The following is a 19,641-nucleotide window of genomic DNA, read 5'->3' as shown; positions in this document are numbered from 1 at the left end:
ATAAAAGAGGTACGTTTCCGTAGTGATGAGTGCTGCTAAAGAAACCAGGAAGGAAAGCAAAGAGGTAGATTTAGGATAACTCCATTTAACGTGAGGCGCCAGGAAGGTCTCTCTGAAGAGAGTGTGAGTAAAGACCTGCAGGAAAGGGCCGTGCAAAGGAGGAGCAGCAAGTGTCAAGATTCAGGAAAGAAACAAAGTCAGGCATTCAAAGAAAAGCAGTGAGACCACTGGAAGTAATGAGCAAGGGGAAGGTGGTCAGAAATGAAATGAGGTTAGTCAGGAGCCAGGACATGACAGTAGTTCGAATTTGCTCCTCGGTGCCATGGGAAGCCACCGGAGGCTTTATTTAAGCAAGAGAGTGGCAAACACTATAGCAGATTTGTAAAAGGCCACCCTGGGTACTGTGTGGTGATTCAGAGGACACCTGAGAGGCAGAAAGGTGAGAGAGTTCCAGCCGTCGTCTCTCTACGTAAGATGGTGCCTAGAGTTGTCGCAGCAGAGAGGGTGTGGAACAGGTGACCTTGGAGCACCGTCTGCAGACGGGCTGATGGGTGCAAGTGGGTGAGAGTAAGAGAAGCAAGACTGACTCTCAGGTTCGGGGTCTAAGCAAGGCCTGTGCCTCGGCACAGTGTGAATGGTGACACCGGTCACTGAACCTATAAAGACTGGCAGAGCAACAGCAGGCTCTGAGGGTGGGGAAATGGAAAGTCTAATAAGGTTGGGATATCGATCGCAAGCATGCAATAGGAAGGTGTACACATAAGTCTGGAGCTCTGGTGAGAGGCCAAGGCCAGATGTGTACATTTGGAAATCATCAATCTAGAAAGGATTTTAAGCTGTGGAACTAGGTAAGATCGCCCAGGAATGAACAATGATAGAAAAGGGGCCTGAAGACTGGCTGTGGGTCGCGTCAACTTTGGGCAGATATAGAGAACAGGCTCTAGCAACAGAGGCAGTAAGGGAGGGTGCCTAAGAGTGAAGACAGCACAGGAGGGAAAGGAGACACAGGGAGCCAGTACCGACAAGGTCTGTCAGCCCTGGACCCACTGTGCCTAAAACTCCAGTAACTCTAGGGCTTTTCAGTTTTGTAGGCCAGTAAGTTCCCTTCTGTGCATGTGCCATCTGAGCTGGGCTGCCGGCACTTAAGACTTGGAAGAATCATGACTAAAGTCATGCCTGTCACATGGCAGATATTTTTTTTGTTAAGGCTGCAAGAACATACAACACTAAATCCTGCCATTGGGGAGCTCACAGTCCCACAAACAAGTGCTATATGCTACGAAATATAAGTGCACAGGAGAACAGAAGAGAGGGAGCAGATTCAAACAACAATAGGAAGGACAGTTATATTTATCTCCCTAATATCTATAGTTAAAGAAATACTTGAATATATATGCAAAAGGCAAGAAACATCCCTAGAGCAAGGGAGATAGGAATCTGGGAGTGAAACTTTGTCATGCAAAATAAATCAACTGGATAACTCAAATTTGACCCAAAAGTAATAATCCACTCACAGTTATGAATTTGTTTTGTAGTGAAACTGTGTGTAAGTTCAACAAGATGATAAAAGTTTATGCTGAAAGAGGCCCAAACGGCAAGAGCTCATCCCTCACTTTGAATTCAGGCTTCCTCTCGTAACTGATAATTCCAGTTAATACGTGACATAGCATAGAAAGGCAACCCTTAGGCTCAGTGTAACTTTCAACTCTGTCTCTTCTCTACACTGGCTTTGTGACCCTGGTCCAGCTGGTTAACTTGAGTCTCAGGGCTCTCATCTGTACGTGATGGCAAAATACAACCTTGGAAAGGCAGTAACAGGAAAACAAGACCCCAGGCACACCACGCCCCTCAACACAGGGGCAGCACAAGGTAGCCCCCCCCCCACCCCGCTCTGTAATTCCACACTGACCCCACCTGCTCTTTTCTAACCTACTAACGCACATTTACTGGGCCGTCAGGTTAAGATGGATTCAAATGCCAAAATTCAACCCTTGGATTGATTCCTCCAGAGTTATCTAAGAGCATAAACACATCTTTTACACCTACAAACAAGAGAAACAAGCATTTTTAGAAGGACATTATCCCAATAATTCAAACTGAGTAGTGCCAAAGCCTTCCTCACCTACGCTTTCCTGTATGAACCAAAACAAAAAGACCCAAGGTTATTGAAACCTTACATTTGTCCCTTTCCAAGAAAAGATACTACACCCATGAACTCTAGCACCATGTCGTTTTGTGCTCACTGTCGGCTATCGCATGTTGAGAAGTGGGAGGGTGAAAAGTGTTTTTTTTCTCTTAATGTTCAGGGATGGGTTCATATTTAACAGTGAAAAGTAACAATTTTGTTGGACGCCTCTGGATATTCTGTGGTCCAAATTTTGTTTACAAAATACACAGTTCCGCTCACATAAGTCAAAGCATTCAGCATACGGACCGCGGAAGAGAGCAGTTAACTACTACTTCCCTTTTCCTGTCTAACCCCATCTAGTGACTTTTCATAATTTAACTTGAACTATGCTGAAGTAGATCTTATATTTTGCCCTTTATGATCTTTTGCCCTTTATTTCATGGTGCTAAAAAATTACAGATGGTTATAATATAGATCCAAGGTACTTAACGAGTGAAACAGAATTTGGCCACAGAAAATTTCTTTTAGTAACTTGACTCTAATGATTCATCGTCATGTGAAAACACTTGCAAACTGAGGGAGGTTTTCTAAGTCAAGCACAATAACATATCTATTTTTGTACCAACTTCTGTTTGTGTGCAAATGGTAATTCAAATAAAACAAATGTTCAGAAATATTATTTTTAAATTAGGTATAATTCCAACAGAACAATAACGTTCGCACTAACTGAGGCCAAAACCGGGAAAGTTCATGGCTGTGAAATACAAGTGGGATTACTGGCAGCTCGAGGCTCCCCGCCCGAGACAATCTGGGCCCTAAACACATTGACCACTATGTGGAAAACGGACATAAAACAGACTGTAAAGAAAACAGGAGAAATGAACTTATAAAGAAATACAACAAAATGTTTGAATTTTATAGTGATGAAAGCATCAACTCCTCAGAAGATGCGGCAATTACAAACATACATACCTCACAACAAAGACCACTGAGAAACTTTTCTTATTTTGTCAATGTATGTTGTTTTAATTTATTGTCCAATTATTATAATTCAAATTTTTACTTAAAGTCTCTATAAGGAAAGTGATCTATCAGGATGTTCTTAAGCAATCAAATTCCTAATGTGATACTCACGGCCATTCTGACTCAGGCTGCTTTTGGTGCGCTTCTACGACATTAATGGCAATATTGAGGTTTTCTTCCAGTTCTTTCATTCTTTCCGAATTAAGAGATGTGAACAAAATCATTGAAGAATAGGCAACAATTTTTTTGTCTGGATGATTTAAGCAGGACCTTCCAAATGAAGATACGAAAGTGTCAGCACGACTGAACACCATGATAAAATATGATAATAGCACATAAATAATAATAATCCCAATAACAAATTCAGTACAGCCCGGCCGGGCGTGGCTCAGCTGTTGAGCCTCAACCTAGGATCCAGGCGATCGGGGTTTGATTCCTAGTCAGGGCACATGCCCGGGATGCGGGCTCGATCCCCAGTCGGGGCGTGTAGGAGGCAGCCGATCAATGACTCTCTCATCATTGATGTTTCTATCTCTGTCTCTCCCTCTCATTTCCTCTCTCTGAAATCAATAAAGATATATTTAAAAAAAAAACACACAAATTCAGTACATAATGAATTTTTAACAATTTAATGAAGAATTACACCACTTTGAAACAAGTACATTGTTTACTATAAAAACAGCAAGTATAAAATTAGTCACAACACAAAGCATCCACTAATAGTTAGGAAGGACAGACTGTTTAAGGGGAAAGTGCTGTACTGGCAAGAAATAAACTTTGGAGTCAAGTGCCTCAGTGTAAAGCCTGGTTCATCCACCTATCGTCTATGTGATCTTAGGAAGGTCTTAATTTTTATGTTATGGGTCATGCATAAGACAGAATTTTATTTTTCATTTAAACTTTGTAATACTCTTCAGGAGAAAGTATTAGCCTTATATTTCAGATAAAAAATGTGATGACTTTATGTGCCCAAAAACACAAAGCCAGTACCAGCCAAAGCTAGAATCTGGTTATACTTGTCTCAGAAACACATCAAGAGTGAAATCACCTAACCCCTTACAGTGTTTTCTGACATAAAAATGGCACCCAATAATGAGAGCCCCTCAGTCTACCTCACCGGGCCTCTGTGAGGATGAGGTAATATATGTCAAGCACCAGGTAAACTGTCACGACTTCTCTGAGCACCTGCACTTGTCAAGAGCCTCTCCTCTATGTTGCTCTGACACCTAGATGTATCTAGTTAGGTCAGTTCCTACACTACAATGTGCTCGCCTATTCCATTATCTCCCCCACCACAGCATGAGCTCTTTGGGTATATGAGTATCTCTAAGTTACCCATATGCTGCTCATCTAGCTCAGAACCTGGCAAGACATTAGGCACCCAAGATGTTTTAAAGGAATGAATTCTCAAAAATAAGTAATTTTTTTGCCCTGGCTGGGTGGCTGCTGGTTGGAGCATCATCATCCTGCACACCAAAATATTGCAGGGTGGATTTCTGATCAGGGCACATACTTAGCCTGTGAGTTTGATCCCCAGTTGGGGCACATACAGGAGGCAGCTGATGGATGTTTCTCTCTCACACTGATGTTTTTCTCTCTCCCTCCTTCCCTCTCTCTCTAAAAAAAAAAAATCAATAAAAATATATCCTCAGGTAAGGATTAAAAACATAATAATAATAATAAGTAATATTTATTTCTGTAGCTTGAATTTCACAATTCTTTCCTTCTACCTAAGCTCAATTATTACTAATCGTACAGGTAACAGACATATATATGCCTTCAACTCTAATTATCTGCAGGGATTTGAGTGGCAGTTATACTCAGTGAGCAAGAAGGAACATGAGAGTTATGTGATGTGAGCACCATACATTGCAGGTGACCCAGAAAAACCTATGCAACTAGGGAAGGCAATGAAGAATGCAGGCAGAGGGGTTATATTCCAGCTCTGCCATTTACCAGCACTAAGCGTCAATTCCCTCATCTGTCCAAACAGGAACAGCACCACTTACCCGCAGGGCTGGGCACAGAACAGGGAAATATACAGATGTACCCAGCTCAGGACATTCGAACAACAGCTGCTGTCCTGCTAATATTGTTGCCACTACCAAAGTCACTCCATTTGGTGGCAACACAGCCAGGATTAGAAACGAGGCCTCTGCTCCCAGACAGAGCTTTTCCCCTTCCCTCTCCTGCCTCCATCACCTGCTCACCTTTTCACTCAATTTCAACTTCTTATGAACTAACAGAGCCGCTCAGAACAAAGCAGGAGGTCACCAGGAAAAGTACCTGAACCAAGCGAGATAAGCGGGCTGGTACCCATACCAACAGGTGTCCATATCCACCAGAACAGCGTTGTGCCAGCACATGGGAAGTGAACAATAAACACGAGTGATTATAACTCACTGCCCACACTTCAATCTTTGATGGCTTTTTTCTTATAAATTATAGTGTCTGCTAAGGACAATACTTCTCATTTTAACCCAAACTTTTATTTTCTTAAAGTGAAGCTGACACACAACAAAAGGCACAAATCAAAAACCAATCCACTTTTAGACACATATACACCTATGCAATCACCACCCACATCAGAACCCCAGAAGACATGCTCATGCCCTCTCAGCCAGTATTGAACCCACCACCATGCACCAAGAAAAACCACATTCCTTATTTCTATAAGCAAAGGTTTGTTTTCCTGTTTTTGAACTTCATGTAAATGGAATGATATAACCACAGTCTTTTCAGAAGTTAGAAAAACTCTTATCAGTATACTCACAAGAAGAGTTCTGGGAAAGCATGCACCCAAACGATCGCCTGGGAGTCTTCATTCCGTGAGGCAATATTGCCTAAAAACTGCAGGCCACAGCGGAAAGCTAAGAATTTATAAAAGTAAAAAAGATACATGATTAAAAAATATTTTTAACACAATGAGTAAATACATCTTAATAAGAAACATTCCCAATATTAGTAAACAGGAAGTTTCTGTTAGCTTCTTTTAACTATAAAGGTCTCTGGCCACATGAAACTGTGCGTGGCATTACCATTAAAATGCCTTACAAAGCCATGTACTCTACAAAGTTAACTTCTGGAAAAGATTATAAAAGTAAACACAAATATACCTGTAATTACATATTCAGTAATATTACAGTACATATTCCAATATTATGTACTCCAATTTTTAAAATGTTACTCTTACACTAGAGTTTTTAAAGTTAAAGCATGGTAAAAAAGGCAAATACCAGCCTAAAAAGAACATCATAGACCATTTAAAATCAGACATAATAAACTTCAAGGCTAATGCTTAAGGCAAAAAGCATTACAGAGGAATTTTGTAAAAAGTCATTTCAGAATGACTTAATTCACCAGAAAGATTTAGTAACAATTTTAAACTGGAATGACCTCATAACATGTACTCAAATACATAAATAAAAGAAAAACTGACAACACTATAAAGAGAAAAATCAGCAATTAATTTGGGCAATTGTAATACACCTTTCTCAATAACTTAGGGAGTAAGCAGACAAAAATATCAATATATTTAAAAGATCTGAATGTGATTTATTAACAACCTTGTTGACACGTTTAGAATATTTCACCAAATAAAAGTGCAAAATAATAGACAAGCCCTAGTCGGTTTGGCTCAGCAATTAGTGTCAGCCCACAGACTGAAGGGTCCAGGCTGTGACTCTGGCAAAGGGCATGGACCTCGGTTGCAGGCTTGATCCCCAGCAATAAAGGACAAAATCTAGAATGCTGAAGACACCAGATGCTGGTGAGGCTGTGGAGCAGCAAGAACTCTCTCACTGCGGGTGGGAATGCAAATGGTGCAGCCGCTCTGGAAAAGTTGGGCGATTTCTTACAAAACTAAACACGCTCTAGCGTACAACCCAGTAATCATACTCCTTGATATTTACCTAAAGGAACTGAAAACTTATGTCCACACAAAAACCTGCACACAAATGTTTATAGCAGCTTTCTTCATAATTGCCAAAAGGTGGAAGCAACCAAGATGTCTTTCAATGGGTAAATGGATAAACAAACTGTGGTACATCCAGACAATGGCACAGTATTCAGAGCTAAAAAGGACTTACTTAGCAAGCCGTGAAAAGACAGAGAGGAAACTTAAATGCATATGACTAAGTGGAAGAGGCCAATCTGAAAAGGCTGCCAACTGTATGATTCCAACTAGATGACACTCTGGAAAAGGCAAAACTATGGAGACAGTAAAAAGAACAGTGGTTGCCAGGGGTTAGGGAGGGAGGGATGAGTCGGTGGGACACGGAGGGCTTTTAGGGCAGTGGAACTACCCTTTATCATACTGCAATGGTGGGTGCGTGTCATTACACAGTGGCCCACACTCACAGAATGTACCACACCAAGAGCGAGCCTGATGTAAACTGCGGGCTCCGGGTGCCGCGAGGCGTCTGTGTAGGCTCGTCGATTGTAACAAATGAACTACTCTGGTACCAGATGTCGATGGTGGGAAAGGTGTGCAGGTCTGGGGGCAGGAGACACATGAGAAATCTCTGTGCCTTCTTCTCAATTCTGCTGTGAACTTAAAGCTGTTCTGAAAAATGAAGTCCCTTAAAAAAATTTTTTTTTAAAGAATAGTAAAATAAAACTGTTTAGTGACCAAAAAAACCCACAAATGACGACCTAAGTTCAATTCCCAACTTTTAGTGTGAACCTGCACAAGTTACTTAATTTAGTAAGATCTAATTTCCTCATCATATAATGGGGCCGACAGTACCTATTTTGAAAGCTATTGTAAGGATGAAATGTGAACTGCCTAAAAGTGTTGGGCGTGTAGTAGGGAACACATTAAATGCTCACCTGGCCACCCTCTACTAGCACATAATATGGACTTGATAAATGTCAGCTTAAAAGTCAGGTTTTCAAATTTCAAATTAAAACGTGTTTGGTCCTGTGGTCAGAGACTCTAACTGGAAACCTTGAGTGCTTAGGGTATAAATCCTTAAAATAATCTTATTATTGAGACAGGTACTTTCATCCTCATTAGAGAGCACAGGAAACCAAGACCCACAGAGGTTATCAGTAACTTGACCAAAGGTACACAGTTATAAAGCATCACAACTCTGGATGTATCCCTGTGATCGCAGCAACCCAGTATGGTATGAGTGTTACCTCAAGCTTATCAGAAGCTCTACTCAGTAGTTATATATGAATGTGATTTTAATAAAAAGGAAATTTTTAAAAAACTGCAGCATATACATGCTTCCACTGCAAAACAGTATTTCACCATATCATAGAGGGAAAGACAACCTCAGCAAATTTTAAAAAACTGATATATGAATAGTATTCACTTACCACGCTGCAATTATACTAGAAATAAATCCCCCAAATAATTAGAACATCCCCATTGTTTAAAACTAAGAGATATAGTTCTAAATAACCCATGGGGTCAAAAGAGAAATCATAATGAAAATGAAATATTTCAAACATAATGTTAACAAAAATACTACCAACCAAAACTTTTGAGATGCAACTAAAACAGAACAAAGGGAAATTCACAGCTTTAAAATGCACATGCTGGGAAAGATGAATGATGGAAATCAATGAGCTAAGCAGTCTTTTTGTGAAATTATAAACAGAATGGCAAAGTAACACCCCAAAATGAAGGAAGAAAATAAAGATGAAGAGCAAGAAATTATTAAAATTGTAAACAATTTAAGAAAAAGAAAAGAGTATCAACAAACCTAAAATTGATTTCTTCAAGAAGCTCAATACTGATCACCCTTTGGGAAGATTGAGCAAAAGAGAAAAAAGCACAAATAACAAAGAAAATTTTTCAGAAATGAAAAAGAGAACACTGCCATAGATCTTGCAGACATAAAAAAGGAAAACTGTAAGATATTACAAATAACATTATGCCAAAATGTTTTAAAATTTAAATAAAAGAACTGAAACCCTAGAATATAACTAACAAAAACTGACTCTGTAAAATATTCAGGAAAAGCCTGAAGAGTCCCCTAGCCATTACGGAAATTGAACCAGTAGTCAAATACTTTCCCCAAAAGAAAACCCCAGACCAGAATACGGCCAGTTCACATTCAAGGAAAAAAAAATTCCAATTTACACAACTCTTCCAGAGAACACAAAAAGAAGGAGTAGACTCCCAAACCAATTCTTGAGGCTAGCATAACTGTGAGACAGAGTAAGGACGGTATCGGAATGGAAGGTAACACTCACGGTACGAAACAATATGCTAGCAAAATGAATCCAGTAACACTTAACATGACAACGTTGAATTCATACCTGCACTGAAAGCTGCTCTAACATTAGAAATCAAAATTTGTAATTGACCACATCAATCTGTAAAAGACAGAATCATATGATCATCTGAAATACTGCAGAAAACATATTTGATAAAATTTAACACCCATTCATAATTTAAAACTAAACAAAAAAACTCCTAGCCATCAAAGAATAGAAGGGGGCTTCTTTAACCTCAAAGTATCAACACAAAACCCACAGCACACGTTATAATGGGCCGCCAACTGCAGAGAGCGTTCCTTTTGAAAGGGAATGAGCCCAGGTCCTGCTCTTCCCACCCCTGGTCCACGCTGCAGAGATCTCAGTCGGCAGAACAAGAACACAAAGGCCCAAGAAGCAGGAAAGGAGAAACTAAGCTGTCACTTTACCTCCAGCAGGTGAAATGTCATTTCTAATCTATGTGGGAAATATATGTTAAACCTGTAAGTTATCTGAATTAATAAAACAGCTTATAAACATTGCTGGATACAAAGTCAATATTTCAAAATGCATAATATTTCTATATACAAGAAATGAGCAAAAAAAAATCAAGAAAAGACCCCATTTATAAAAGCATCAAACATACAACTACAAATGTATGCCGCTACAAAAATTCTAAAACTAGATATTAAAGTAGAACTAAATAAGTAAGAATTAGACCATGTTCACAGATTAGAGGACTAGAAAGTAAATGCAGTTCCAGTCTGAATCACAACATGGTGTGTGTGTGTGTGTGTGTGTGTGTGTATGTGTGAGAGAGAGAGCGCGCGCATGCGCTGTAATTTCACACACCACAGGACGTGTGTATGTTTCTGTGTCTATGTACTCTGACAAGACAATGCTGTTCAAAACAATGAGATGAGAGGATTTGTTTTCACAGGACAGTAGCAACTACGGGTAAGACAGTGTGGACCTGGGGCAGAAACAGATAAACAAAACAATAGAACAGAAAACGGAACAGGACAAGAACTAGACTCAGACCTACACTGACATGTGACTAACAACAGGGATGTCACAGCAGACAGCTGAGTAAGAGTCAGTCTTTTCAAATATATAATACTGGGACAACCAGAGGCCAGTAATGGAAAATGGAAACTGGGCTCCTTGCTCACAAAACAGAAATTCAATCCCATGCACTAAACTAAATGTAAAAAAGTCAAAGTAGAAAGGTTTTTAAAAAACAAGTGTAGAATAAGATTTTTAAACAAGACACATAAATAATACCCAAAAGGAAAATATTAATAAACTCTATATTAATAAACTACATTAAACTTAACACTATTTTTTTCCTCAAGACACCACAAAACAACAAAGAAAACTATCCATAGAATCAGAAAAGACACAGAACACAAATGAAACAGGCTTCATATACAGAGTATGTTAAAAGAGCTCTTAGAAATCATTTAAAAAGACAATCAATCTAAATTAAAAAAACCCAAGAACTTGAAAAACACTTAATAAGATAGCCAAAAAGCAAATACACACACATACACACACACGTGAAAAGTGTTCAACCCCATGGGAAAAAGCATGAGATTCTACTACATATCCACCAGACTGGCAAAAATACAGTCAGAAAATACCAAAGTGTTTGTGAGGATGTAATGCAACAGGAACACAAGGGTCTTTAAGGACTTTTACATCCCAGAGCCCAGGAGCCTGTTCCACAGGCTGCGTGCACAATATTTTTGAGTGGGTACCAGTTATCAGTCAGTGCCTCTCAGCTCCAAGTAAGCCTTTCAGCGCCTGCCCTGCAAAAGGAGAGGGGGGCCCTTCAGGTGTGTCTCCACTGTGGGGTGGCAGGGTCAGCCTTGGCAGCAGAGGCGTGGGAGGAGCGCAGGAGGAGCAGGATTTCCTCTCTGGGCTCTGGGGACCACGGCCCAGGCTTCTGCAGTCCCCAGCTCTCTAGCATGGCCTCGCAGTGGCCTCCTGCGGTGTTTCTCTGGTGATTACTCCTGCAGAACCTATTGACCAGCAGTGTCCAACAGCCAGAAACTTCTTAGGAGTGCTTCAAAGCACGTTCCGAGTCATGGTCCCTCCCGGTACCCCATGACAACCTTATAACGGAGGTATTAAGGTTCTGTCCCCTTTACACAAGAGGAGACCAAAGTTCAAATGGTTACTGACTTACTCAGGACATGAAGCTTGTAAGTGGTATCAGTACATCTGGCAAAACAACGTTGGCCCTTCCCAGGGACCGGGATTAAAGCTGACCATGAAAAGGTCAAAAGCCAACAGAAAATCTGAGTTGAAATGAAACTTTTTGCTCCATTAAAGGAATTCCCACCAGGAATCAACTAAGGGACATCTTTAAGGGCAAGTGAACTTCCAAAGACCTTAAACTTTCTAGATCTCTGCTTTGCTAGAAGAGAGAAGCTGGCCTTGGACTGTCCTAGGCCAGAGCCTGGGCCTTCCCTTCAAACCCTGTCTGAGCACTGCGCAGGCTGCTGGCTCCAAAACCTCAAAGGCAGAGCAGCTGTAATGACTGGCAGGGTAAGGGGAGTAACGTGCCGCACCATTCTCTTACTCAGGCTAACCCAACAACTGGTGGTTCAAAGGGGAGCTGCAAAACTGTGGCCAAAAATCAAAACACTGAAATTTAAAAAGTACACAAAGAAAATGAAGAGCCAAGAACCTCAAAACTGAATTAAATTAATATTCTTATCTAAAACAAGGACGCAGGATACAAAACTGCACCTACACATACACACCCATATATTCGAATACTGAAAATGATTAAAAACCAAGCCAAGTGTTTGTTTACTGTCGCCTGCACAGATAGCAATGATTATTTTTCTTTCTACTTTTCAGAGTTTTTAAAAATTACTCTATAATAAAATTATAAAATGTTTATAATTTAAAAAACTCTTTATTTTTAACCTCAAAATAAGTCACAGTTTTAAATGGCATTTATATTTCTACTGAGTATTTTAGAATATTTTAACACTCAAACCTTGTAAAACTGAACATAAAAAAGGGCAACAACGTAAGCTGGTCTGAAAGCCAACTGAGCCAACAACTCATCAGCAACTGTGAATCAGAACACAGTTCTGGGAAGGAAAGGTTTTAAGATGTCCCAGAAACAAGAAAAGAAAACTCCAGACATGGACAAATGACAGTTTACTTTTACCAAACAGCTTATCAAATGATCTTTATGTAAATACTGCGAATGTTACAAAGCCCCTCAAAAATCCCAACATTATTTTTACAGATTAGAAAAGAATAAAAGCCAAAAACAACACCAATAACTCAATTAAAATAACTCATGCTTGTGTTTACACAAAATTTGATGAGCATAATATATTCGTCACACCACTGTAATTATTCTCTGAAAATAATACTCTAAATATTATTTTGACAATGTAATTATAGTTCTTACCTCAAAAGTGGTTAACAAAAAACTGGCACAGATACCCTGCTAAAATTCTACCAAGAACAAGGTTCTCACAGAGAAATAGTCAAAAAATAGTGCACAAACTTCATTAGGAACCAGAATACCTTTTAAAAGACTTATAATAGGTTTGAACTAACATACTGTGAATATTTTTTAAGTTTCATTGTTGAATCCAAATTTCATTGTTGAATTCCAAATTAAATTCAGCAGCCTCATTAGCTGCCTTTTTCAAGAAAGCAGTGAGAAAACTTAGCTTGTTTTCCTTCTTGCCGCAACTCTTGCCTGTAACAAGTTGGAACAGCCTTCCAACTCTGCCTATAACAAGTTCTCCACCTGACACTGACCCAACTGAAGTATTAAATAAACAGATGTTCCATACAGACTGGAAGACACAGTATCATTAACATGGCAATTCTCCCCAAAAGGATCTATAAATTCCACATAATTCCTAGTATCCACAATATATAAGTAACTCTTATAATCTGACAAGAAAAAGACAAACAGCCCAATTAAAAACTGGGCCAAGGACTTGAATAGACATTTCCCCAGTGAGGACTGATGACCAACAAGCACATGAGTTCTTCAATATCACTGATCATTAGGAAAATGCAAATCGAAACCACTTCATACCCACCAGGATGGATATAATCTAAATAAAGGGAAATAAACTTTGGCAAGGATGTGGAGAAACTGGAACTTTGTACATTGCTGGAGAAAATGGTTTGGCTGCTCCGAAAAGGTCTGACAGTTTCTTAAAAATGTAAATCTAAAGTTAACCCAGCAATTCCACTGCTAGGTATCTACCCACAGGAATGGAAGGCAGGTACATGCACATGCATGTATACAGGTGGCTCAATAGCTAAATGGTGGGAACAGCCTGGATACCACCATGAACGAATGGATGGAGAAAGTGGGTATGAGCATTCAGTGCTGTCATTCAGACATTAAAAATAAAGTTCCGATGCACACGACAACATGAATGAACCTCAAAACACATCATGCTAAGTGAAAAAGCCAGACACAAAAGATCTCATAATTTTATGATTCCATTTACAGGAAATAGCCAAAACAGGTAAATCCATAGACAAAACGCAGAACGGTAGTTGCCAGGGACTCAGGGTAGTAGGAAATGGAATACAGCTGCTCAAAGGGCACAGGGTTACCTTCTGGGGCCATGAAAATATCTGCAAGATAGAAGTGGTAGACGTACAACCCTGTGAAAGCACTAAATGCCGCTCAGTTTAGAATGGTTATTTTTATCTTATGTGCATCTCATGTCAATAAAAAAATAAGCTGATATAACTGTAGCTACCTAAATTGTGTACAACCTTCATACACCACATACACCTAACATAAAACAGGTCTGTAAAGATCCAGTCTCTCTCTAACCAGTGCATATCAGTGACCAGTCAAGCTCACAACCCAACAACCAATGTACTCATCAATTTCAAACGAGTTCATAAAACGTTTCAGAAATCGGCTCCTTTAAATTTTTGGTAGATCATCTGCTTGCTTCAGTGAAGAGAAATTAATCCTGCGAGATGAAATACTCTATCATGTATTGTAAACACTAAGTAACAAATATTTGCAGCAGGTGTGGGAGCGCAGAGAAAGGGATGATGGACCGAGGGCACGTGGAGCCCAGGGAAGGTATCTGAAGATGGAAAACGGGGCTGTATCATACTGATGAAAACGAGAAAAGAGGGAGAGCTGATGAGACGGAGAGAAAGGGGGTAATTTCAGGGGAAGATCACTGGTTAATCACAGTGTCTGCTCGTGGGGCTCTTCCTCCTGGCATCTCATGTCAGGGCACGTCGTCACCAGAGAAATCTGCTGCCCACCATGGCTCCAGCGCTGCCAGGGACACACTACCTACCACATTTGTATTTTTCAGCAATTACAGAGCATAGTCTGTCCTGAGCTCTTTCTGCACAAGCTTACCACACACAGACTTCAGAAATAGCTGCCTTTCCACCCAAGGGAGTGAAATCTGTCTTGCTGATTTTTAATCCCCCAAGTTGAGCACCAAGGCTTCCGTTTTATTATAAAATAAAGCAACAAAAATAACTTTCACTTTAAAACTAAATCCTACATCCTATCAATTTTTTGAGAGTATTTGAAAAATTACTGCTGTTTTTAAAAAATTGAGAACAATCTGTAAATTCTTAGATAACTTAATTCAAAAAACAATTACAATTTCCCAAAGGAAGAATTCTAAATCAAACAGAAAGACGCAGGAACTTGAACACATGAGCTTTAAATAAAAACACTAAGAAATCACAGAATAGAATGAGAGTTAAACCAAGCCAGGCAGCACCTCTAACAGCTAATTTAGCCTATTTCACTCGGTGCCTCAGTTTCCCTGCCTGTAGAGCGAGACCATGACCTCCGTTCTCTATCCACCTTCCCACAGCAGTGTGCACATTCACATGAAGGTAAGTATGCCTCACTTTACATAAGTATATGCATTAAGAATTGTACATAAATCAATTTATAAATCAAATCATTTTAAATATAGCTGAAGAGTTCTCACTTAAAGAAGTATTTGTTGAATTATGATATAATTTCTTTACTAAAAAGAATTTTTATTTTTAACTACATCTACTTAAAAGCCAGATATTTATATTGAGATTTTCTTAAGTGACTTAAGTTTACCAATAAAGTATTTCATTATTTGGATAAAGATATATTAAAATTCCATGTTTTTAAAATATGATGTTTAGGTAATAACCCTTGTTCAGCGAAGTGTTAATGCTAATAGTTCAAGAATCAAAAACATTCAAAAAAAGTCTAGAAAAGTTTCCTGGCCTTGAAAATAAAAAGCTTGGTTTTTCTCTTAATCCCACATCAGCAGCCACTAACCATCAGCGCTAACTTGCCATTCTGTCACTATACATTTATTTCTTTAACACATTTAGCAACTGGTTCCCCTCAATGGAACACAAGCATCCTGAGGGCAGGGATTTTTTGGTCACTGTTAGGATCACACCCGACACCTAAATCAGCACCTGCATAACAAAGTACCACGGCCGGGGGCCGGGGGCCAGGGGCCTTAAACTATCCAAATGCCTGTCTCACCAGCCAGTGTGGCTCAGTGGCTGAGCATCAACCTATGCTTGCACCCCCCTGCCCCCCCAACTGGGGATGGAGCCTGAAATCCAGGCGTTGTCCTGACTGAGAATCAAACCATGACCTCCTGGTTCACAGGTCGACATTCAACCACTGAGCCAAACCGGCCAGGCTGCTGCAACATTTTTACTGATAATTCTTCAATATCATTAATAAAGTTTCTCTATATCGTCACAGAACATTTGCTTTAATGAAGGATGAATACTCAGTGTTTAGTTTCTAAACCATTTTCGAAGATATAAATAATTCATAACATGTGCTGCAGGTTACCTGGCAGCAGGACTTCCGGTTCCACTCGCAGTTCCCGGAAGAGAAGAATCAAGTCCACCGCGACACCGACTGCATCCAAGTTCCTGTGTCACATTGTTCAATGAGACAAAGTTAGACACCCTCCGAGGCCTGCATTTCAAGTGATCCAGAAACAGAGCTGAGCCTGCTGCTGACAGTTCCTGTGGCCAGCAGAATAACAGCCTCCAAAGGTGCTCCATCATGCTCCCCAAGCCTGTGAACAGGTGACCCCACAGGGCAAAGAGGACTTCAGGGTCAGGAGCATATTAAGGGTCCAGAGATGGGGAGTGTGTCCTGGGGTCTCAGGGGGGACAATGGGATCAGGTCTTCCTCTGTAGAAATGGAAAAGTAGCAGCGTACTATTTCTTGAGTTTGTTCTCAGGGTTTCCCAAGACACTGCAGGTCAAGCCCTTGGGTTACAAAGCCTGGTGCTTAGGGTCGGTCCTGGGAATGCTCGCTTCCTTCCCTGTGGGCTGGCGAAGCGCTAAGATGACCCTGCCAGCCCACAGCTAGCTTCTGCTCTGAGCTCTCCTCCCCACCCCCATCACACTAGAGAGCCTCCCTGCCTAGAAACAAAAGAAACCTGCCTCTGGCCCACTCTTCCAGCACATAACTAGTTATGTTTTTAAATGTTGACTATTATTATCAAGATTATAACTGATTCTATCCATTTATCTGCAAATGGATGGCAGGTTTGGTTTAGAATTAAAGTTAAACAACTCTAGCTTTTTCCCCCCTCTCCTTTCATCTTAAAAATGTCATTAATCATATAGAAGCCTCAGGTATCAGAACTGTCTAGGCAGCGCAGGGCGTCCCTCCAGTGGCTCTGGCCAGCCCGACTTTGCCCATCACGGCAGTGACAGGGAGGCCTGGAGGCTCGTCTATGTTCAAGTTCAGGAAAGAAAGGTGAGCATGCTCTTTGTGGCTTCTGACTTCATCTCAAGTAAGAATTTTTAATAAAAAGCAGATTCCATAAAATCAAAGAGAAAAGATGCTCAGCTCTGGGAGGAGAGAGCAGCATGTCAAAGGACACACATAGCACTGAGCAGTTCTGCTCATCTTTTAACCATGTTACAAAAGTGCAGTGGGCAACTTCACAATCTTCAGGAAATCTTAAGATAAGTCACCTGAGACATTTACAAAACGTGCTCCTTGTTCAAAGTAAGCACAAGGGCCACTGATTAAAACACCTGAAACGAATAAAAACATTTACAACTGAGATAAGAGAGGTCGGAGCTACATATGCACTTAAGAGTCTAGGATCAACGACTCAAAATTAGGTTCTAATCACTGCGCTATGTATAAAACCAAGTACCTCGAAACATATCAATACAAATGAGAAACCTAAATAACCCCTAATGCTAAACAGACTCTGGCAGGTTACACCATTCTGTACTCAGAGTACTTCTCCCCTGGATGACAAGTGAGGCCCAAATGATTCCTAATGGACAGACCAGTAGGAGAGAAGCGGCAATCACAGACACAGAGGGGAGAGAGAGGCACACATGAAGGGACAAAGGACACTACCTGATGGCGTTCTGGTTCACACAACACTCAATGCAAGCATTTCGGAGGCACCGGAAGCATTCTGTTATTAACTGCAGGCTGGACACCAGGTGTTCCACTCGGGACGGGTCCCTGCAGGCCAGCTCGACAGCGTGAGAAGACCTCTTTAAGATATCCAGGACTCTCTGGAAGATAGTCCGAGGCGCAGTCTCTCTGAAAAGAGACAAAACCATCACAGGCCAGAAAAAATAGCCTAATTCCAAATGTCCTATTGGGAACACGGCCTACACTTGTTTCTGTGGGGAGATGGGCTAGGCCTGTCTGTTCCAGCTCCCTAACTTACAACACAAAATAAAAGAATTACATACATTGAGTGCTACATTCCAGGCACCGTCCTCACTAACCTTTGCATGTGTTATCTCATTGAACCTTTGTATTAAACCAACACTGTCCCCTCCATTTTTAAGGTAACTGAAGTAGAGGGGGTTTAAGCAATGTGCCCATGTCCTCAGGCAATTACTGGCAGAGCCACAGCTCCAACTGCAGCAGTCTGACCTCTGTACCTCCACCCCACAGGCTAACCCTAACCCCACTCTCAGGGGACTATTCGTGCTTTTGGATCTGCCCTTAACCCAAACGGAACAGCTACATTTTATGTTCCAGACAGAGAACATAGCCATGTCCTGTCACCTAAAGTACAATTATGAGAAACAATATTGATGAAGGACTGACTGCCTGGGAGGCAAATATACCATCCATTCTCTAGATACAGAGAAGCTGGCAACGCCTGCTCTGAGTGAGAGTGTATGTGTGTGAGCGTGCACGTATTCATTCAACTACTTGGGGTGGGGGCCGGGCAGAGGGAGAGAAACAAAGAGAGCACTTCTCAACCGAGAGTGTGCGCCCAGGGGAGAAATGAACCTGTGCTGTCCCCTTGGGCACCTCAGTTCCCACATGCCTCTCATGCCAGGAGCGGGGCCTACACTGACTGTCATTCCAAAGCTATGAAGGTAAGAATTTTTTTGTACAACACAGCACCTAAATGCAAGCCAACTTCCTCATTCCATGCCTCCCTAGAGAAACAGCGCTCTGTTTCACTGTTAGAAGAAATATAGCTGTGCGGGACGACAAGATTCTCGCAGGTTAATTCTGACCAGGTGAATGTTCTGCTCTCATCCTGCAATCACAGCACCCTATCATGTCATCCTGGATTCAGCCAGACCATCAGGAGCTGCACATTTATGCAGAACCATGGGCCATGAAGCACCTCATGTTGCTGGGCTTGCTCAGTGCTGGAAAACACTGCATATCCCTCCTCTCCGCCCAGAAGAGACGCTCCCTCCTTTAGCTTCAGGACCAGGAGCACTTGTACTCCAAGTGCAGTGTCTGCATCTTCTGGACAGCTAACATAGATCACACTGATGACCTCTGCCTGGGCCTGTAACATGTCTGCAGCCAAATCTCATCTTCAACACTGAATCCCATGGCATGACTCTGAGTACTAATCTTACTTTCTCCTCACCAATCTCCTCGCTTATCTTTTATTTTATTTAACTGTACTTATTTTTTTAGGTACTTCAAATTTGTTTTTGGAAAGAGGCATAGTGTAAATCAATCAATTGAAAATTGAGAAATCACACAAAGAATAAAGTTAATTTGCGCATATCTCCTCAGTCAGCCCTCTCTAAGTGTGGATCCTGAAGCTCTGACTCAGCGTTGCATGGAGTGGTCAATAATGACAGGAAAAGTTGAAGGTTACAGCGCTGATCCTGCCTCCACAACTGTGAAGAACAATGAGGCATGTGAGCCATTCTCCGTGGCAACACGCCATAAAAGAACATTCACTAACTTTCTCAAGAAAGCTTTAAGGAATACTAAATACATGGCAGGCATTAATATGCTA

General features: G+C 40.9%; 1 protein-coding gene across 1 annotated transcript in view; it reads right to left on the bottom strand.

The window, feature by feature from the left end:
* ATXN10 (ataxin 10) overlaps window positions 1-19,641 on the bottom strand; it is a 123,083-nt gene that overhangs the window by 89,178 nt on the left and 14,264 nt on the right. Inside the window, exons 2-5 of the mRNA XM_081128205.1 lie at window positions 17,760-17,951; window positions 16,215-16,297; window positions 5,925-6,021; window positions 3,263-3,421 (exon numbers count right to left, since the gene is read on the bottom strand). Of these exons, the coding sequence (XP_080984331.1) occupies window positions 3,263-3,421; window positions 5,925-6,021; window positions 16,215-16,297; window positions 17,760-17,951 (531 nt within the window). The remainder of the gene's footprint in view (window positions 1-3,262; window positions 3,422-5,924; window positions 6,022-16,214; window positions 16,298-17,759; window positions 17,952-19,641) is intronic.

Source organism: Miniopterus schreibersii, assembly GCF_964146895.1.
Source record: "Miniopterus schreibersii genome assembly, chromosome: 2".
In the NCBI taxonomy this organism is placed as follows: Eukaryota; Metazoa; Chordata; class Mammalia; order Chiroptera; family Miniopteridae; genus Miniopterus; species Miniopterus schreibersii.
Note: the sequence above shows the minus strand (reverse complement) of the source record. Positions and strands in the feature narration are given on the sequence as shown.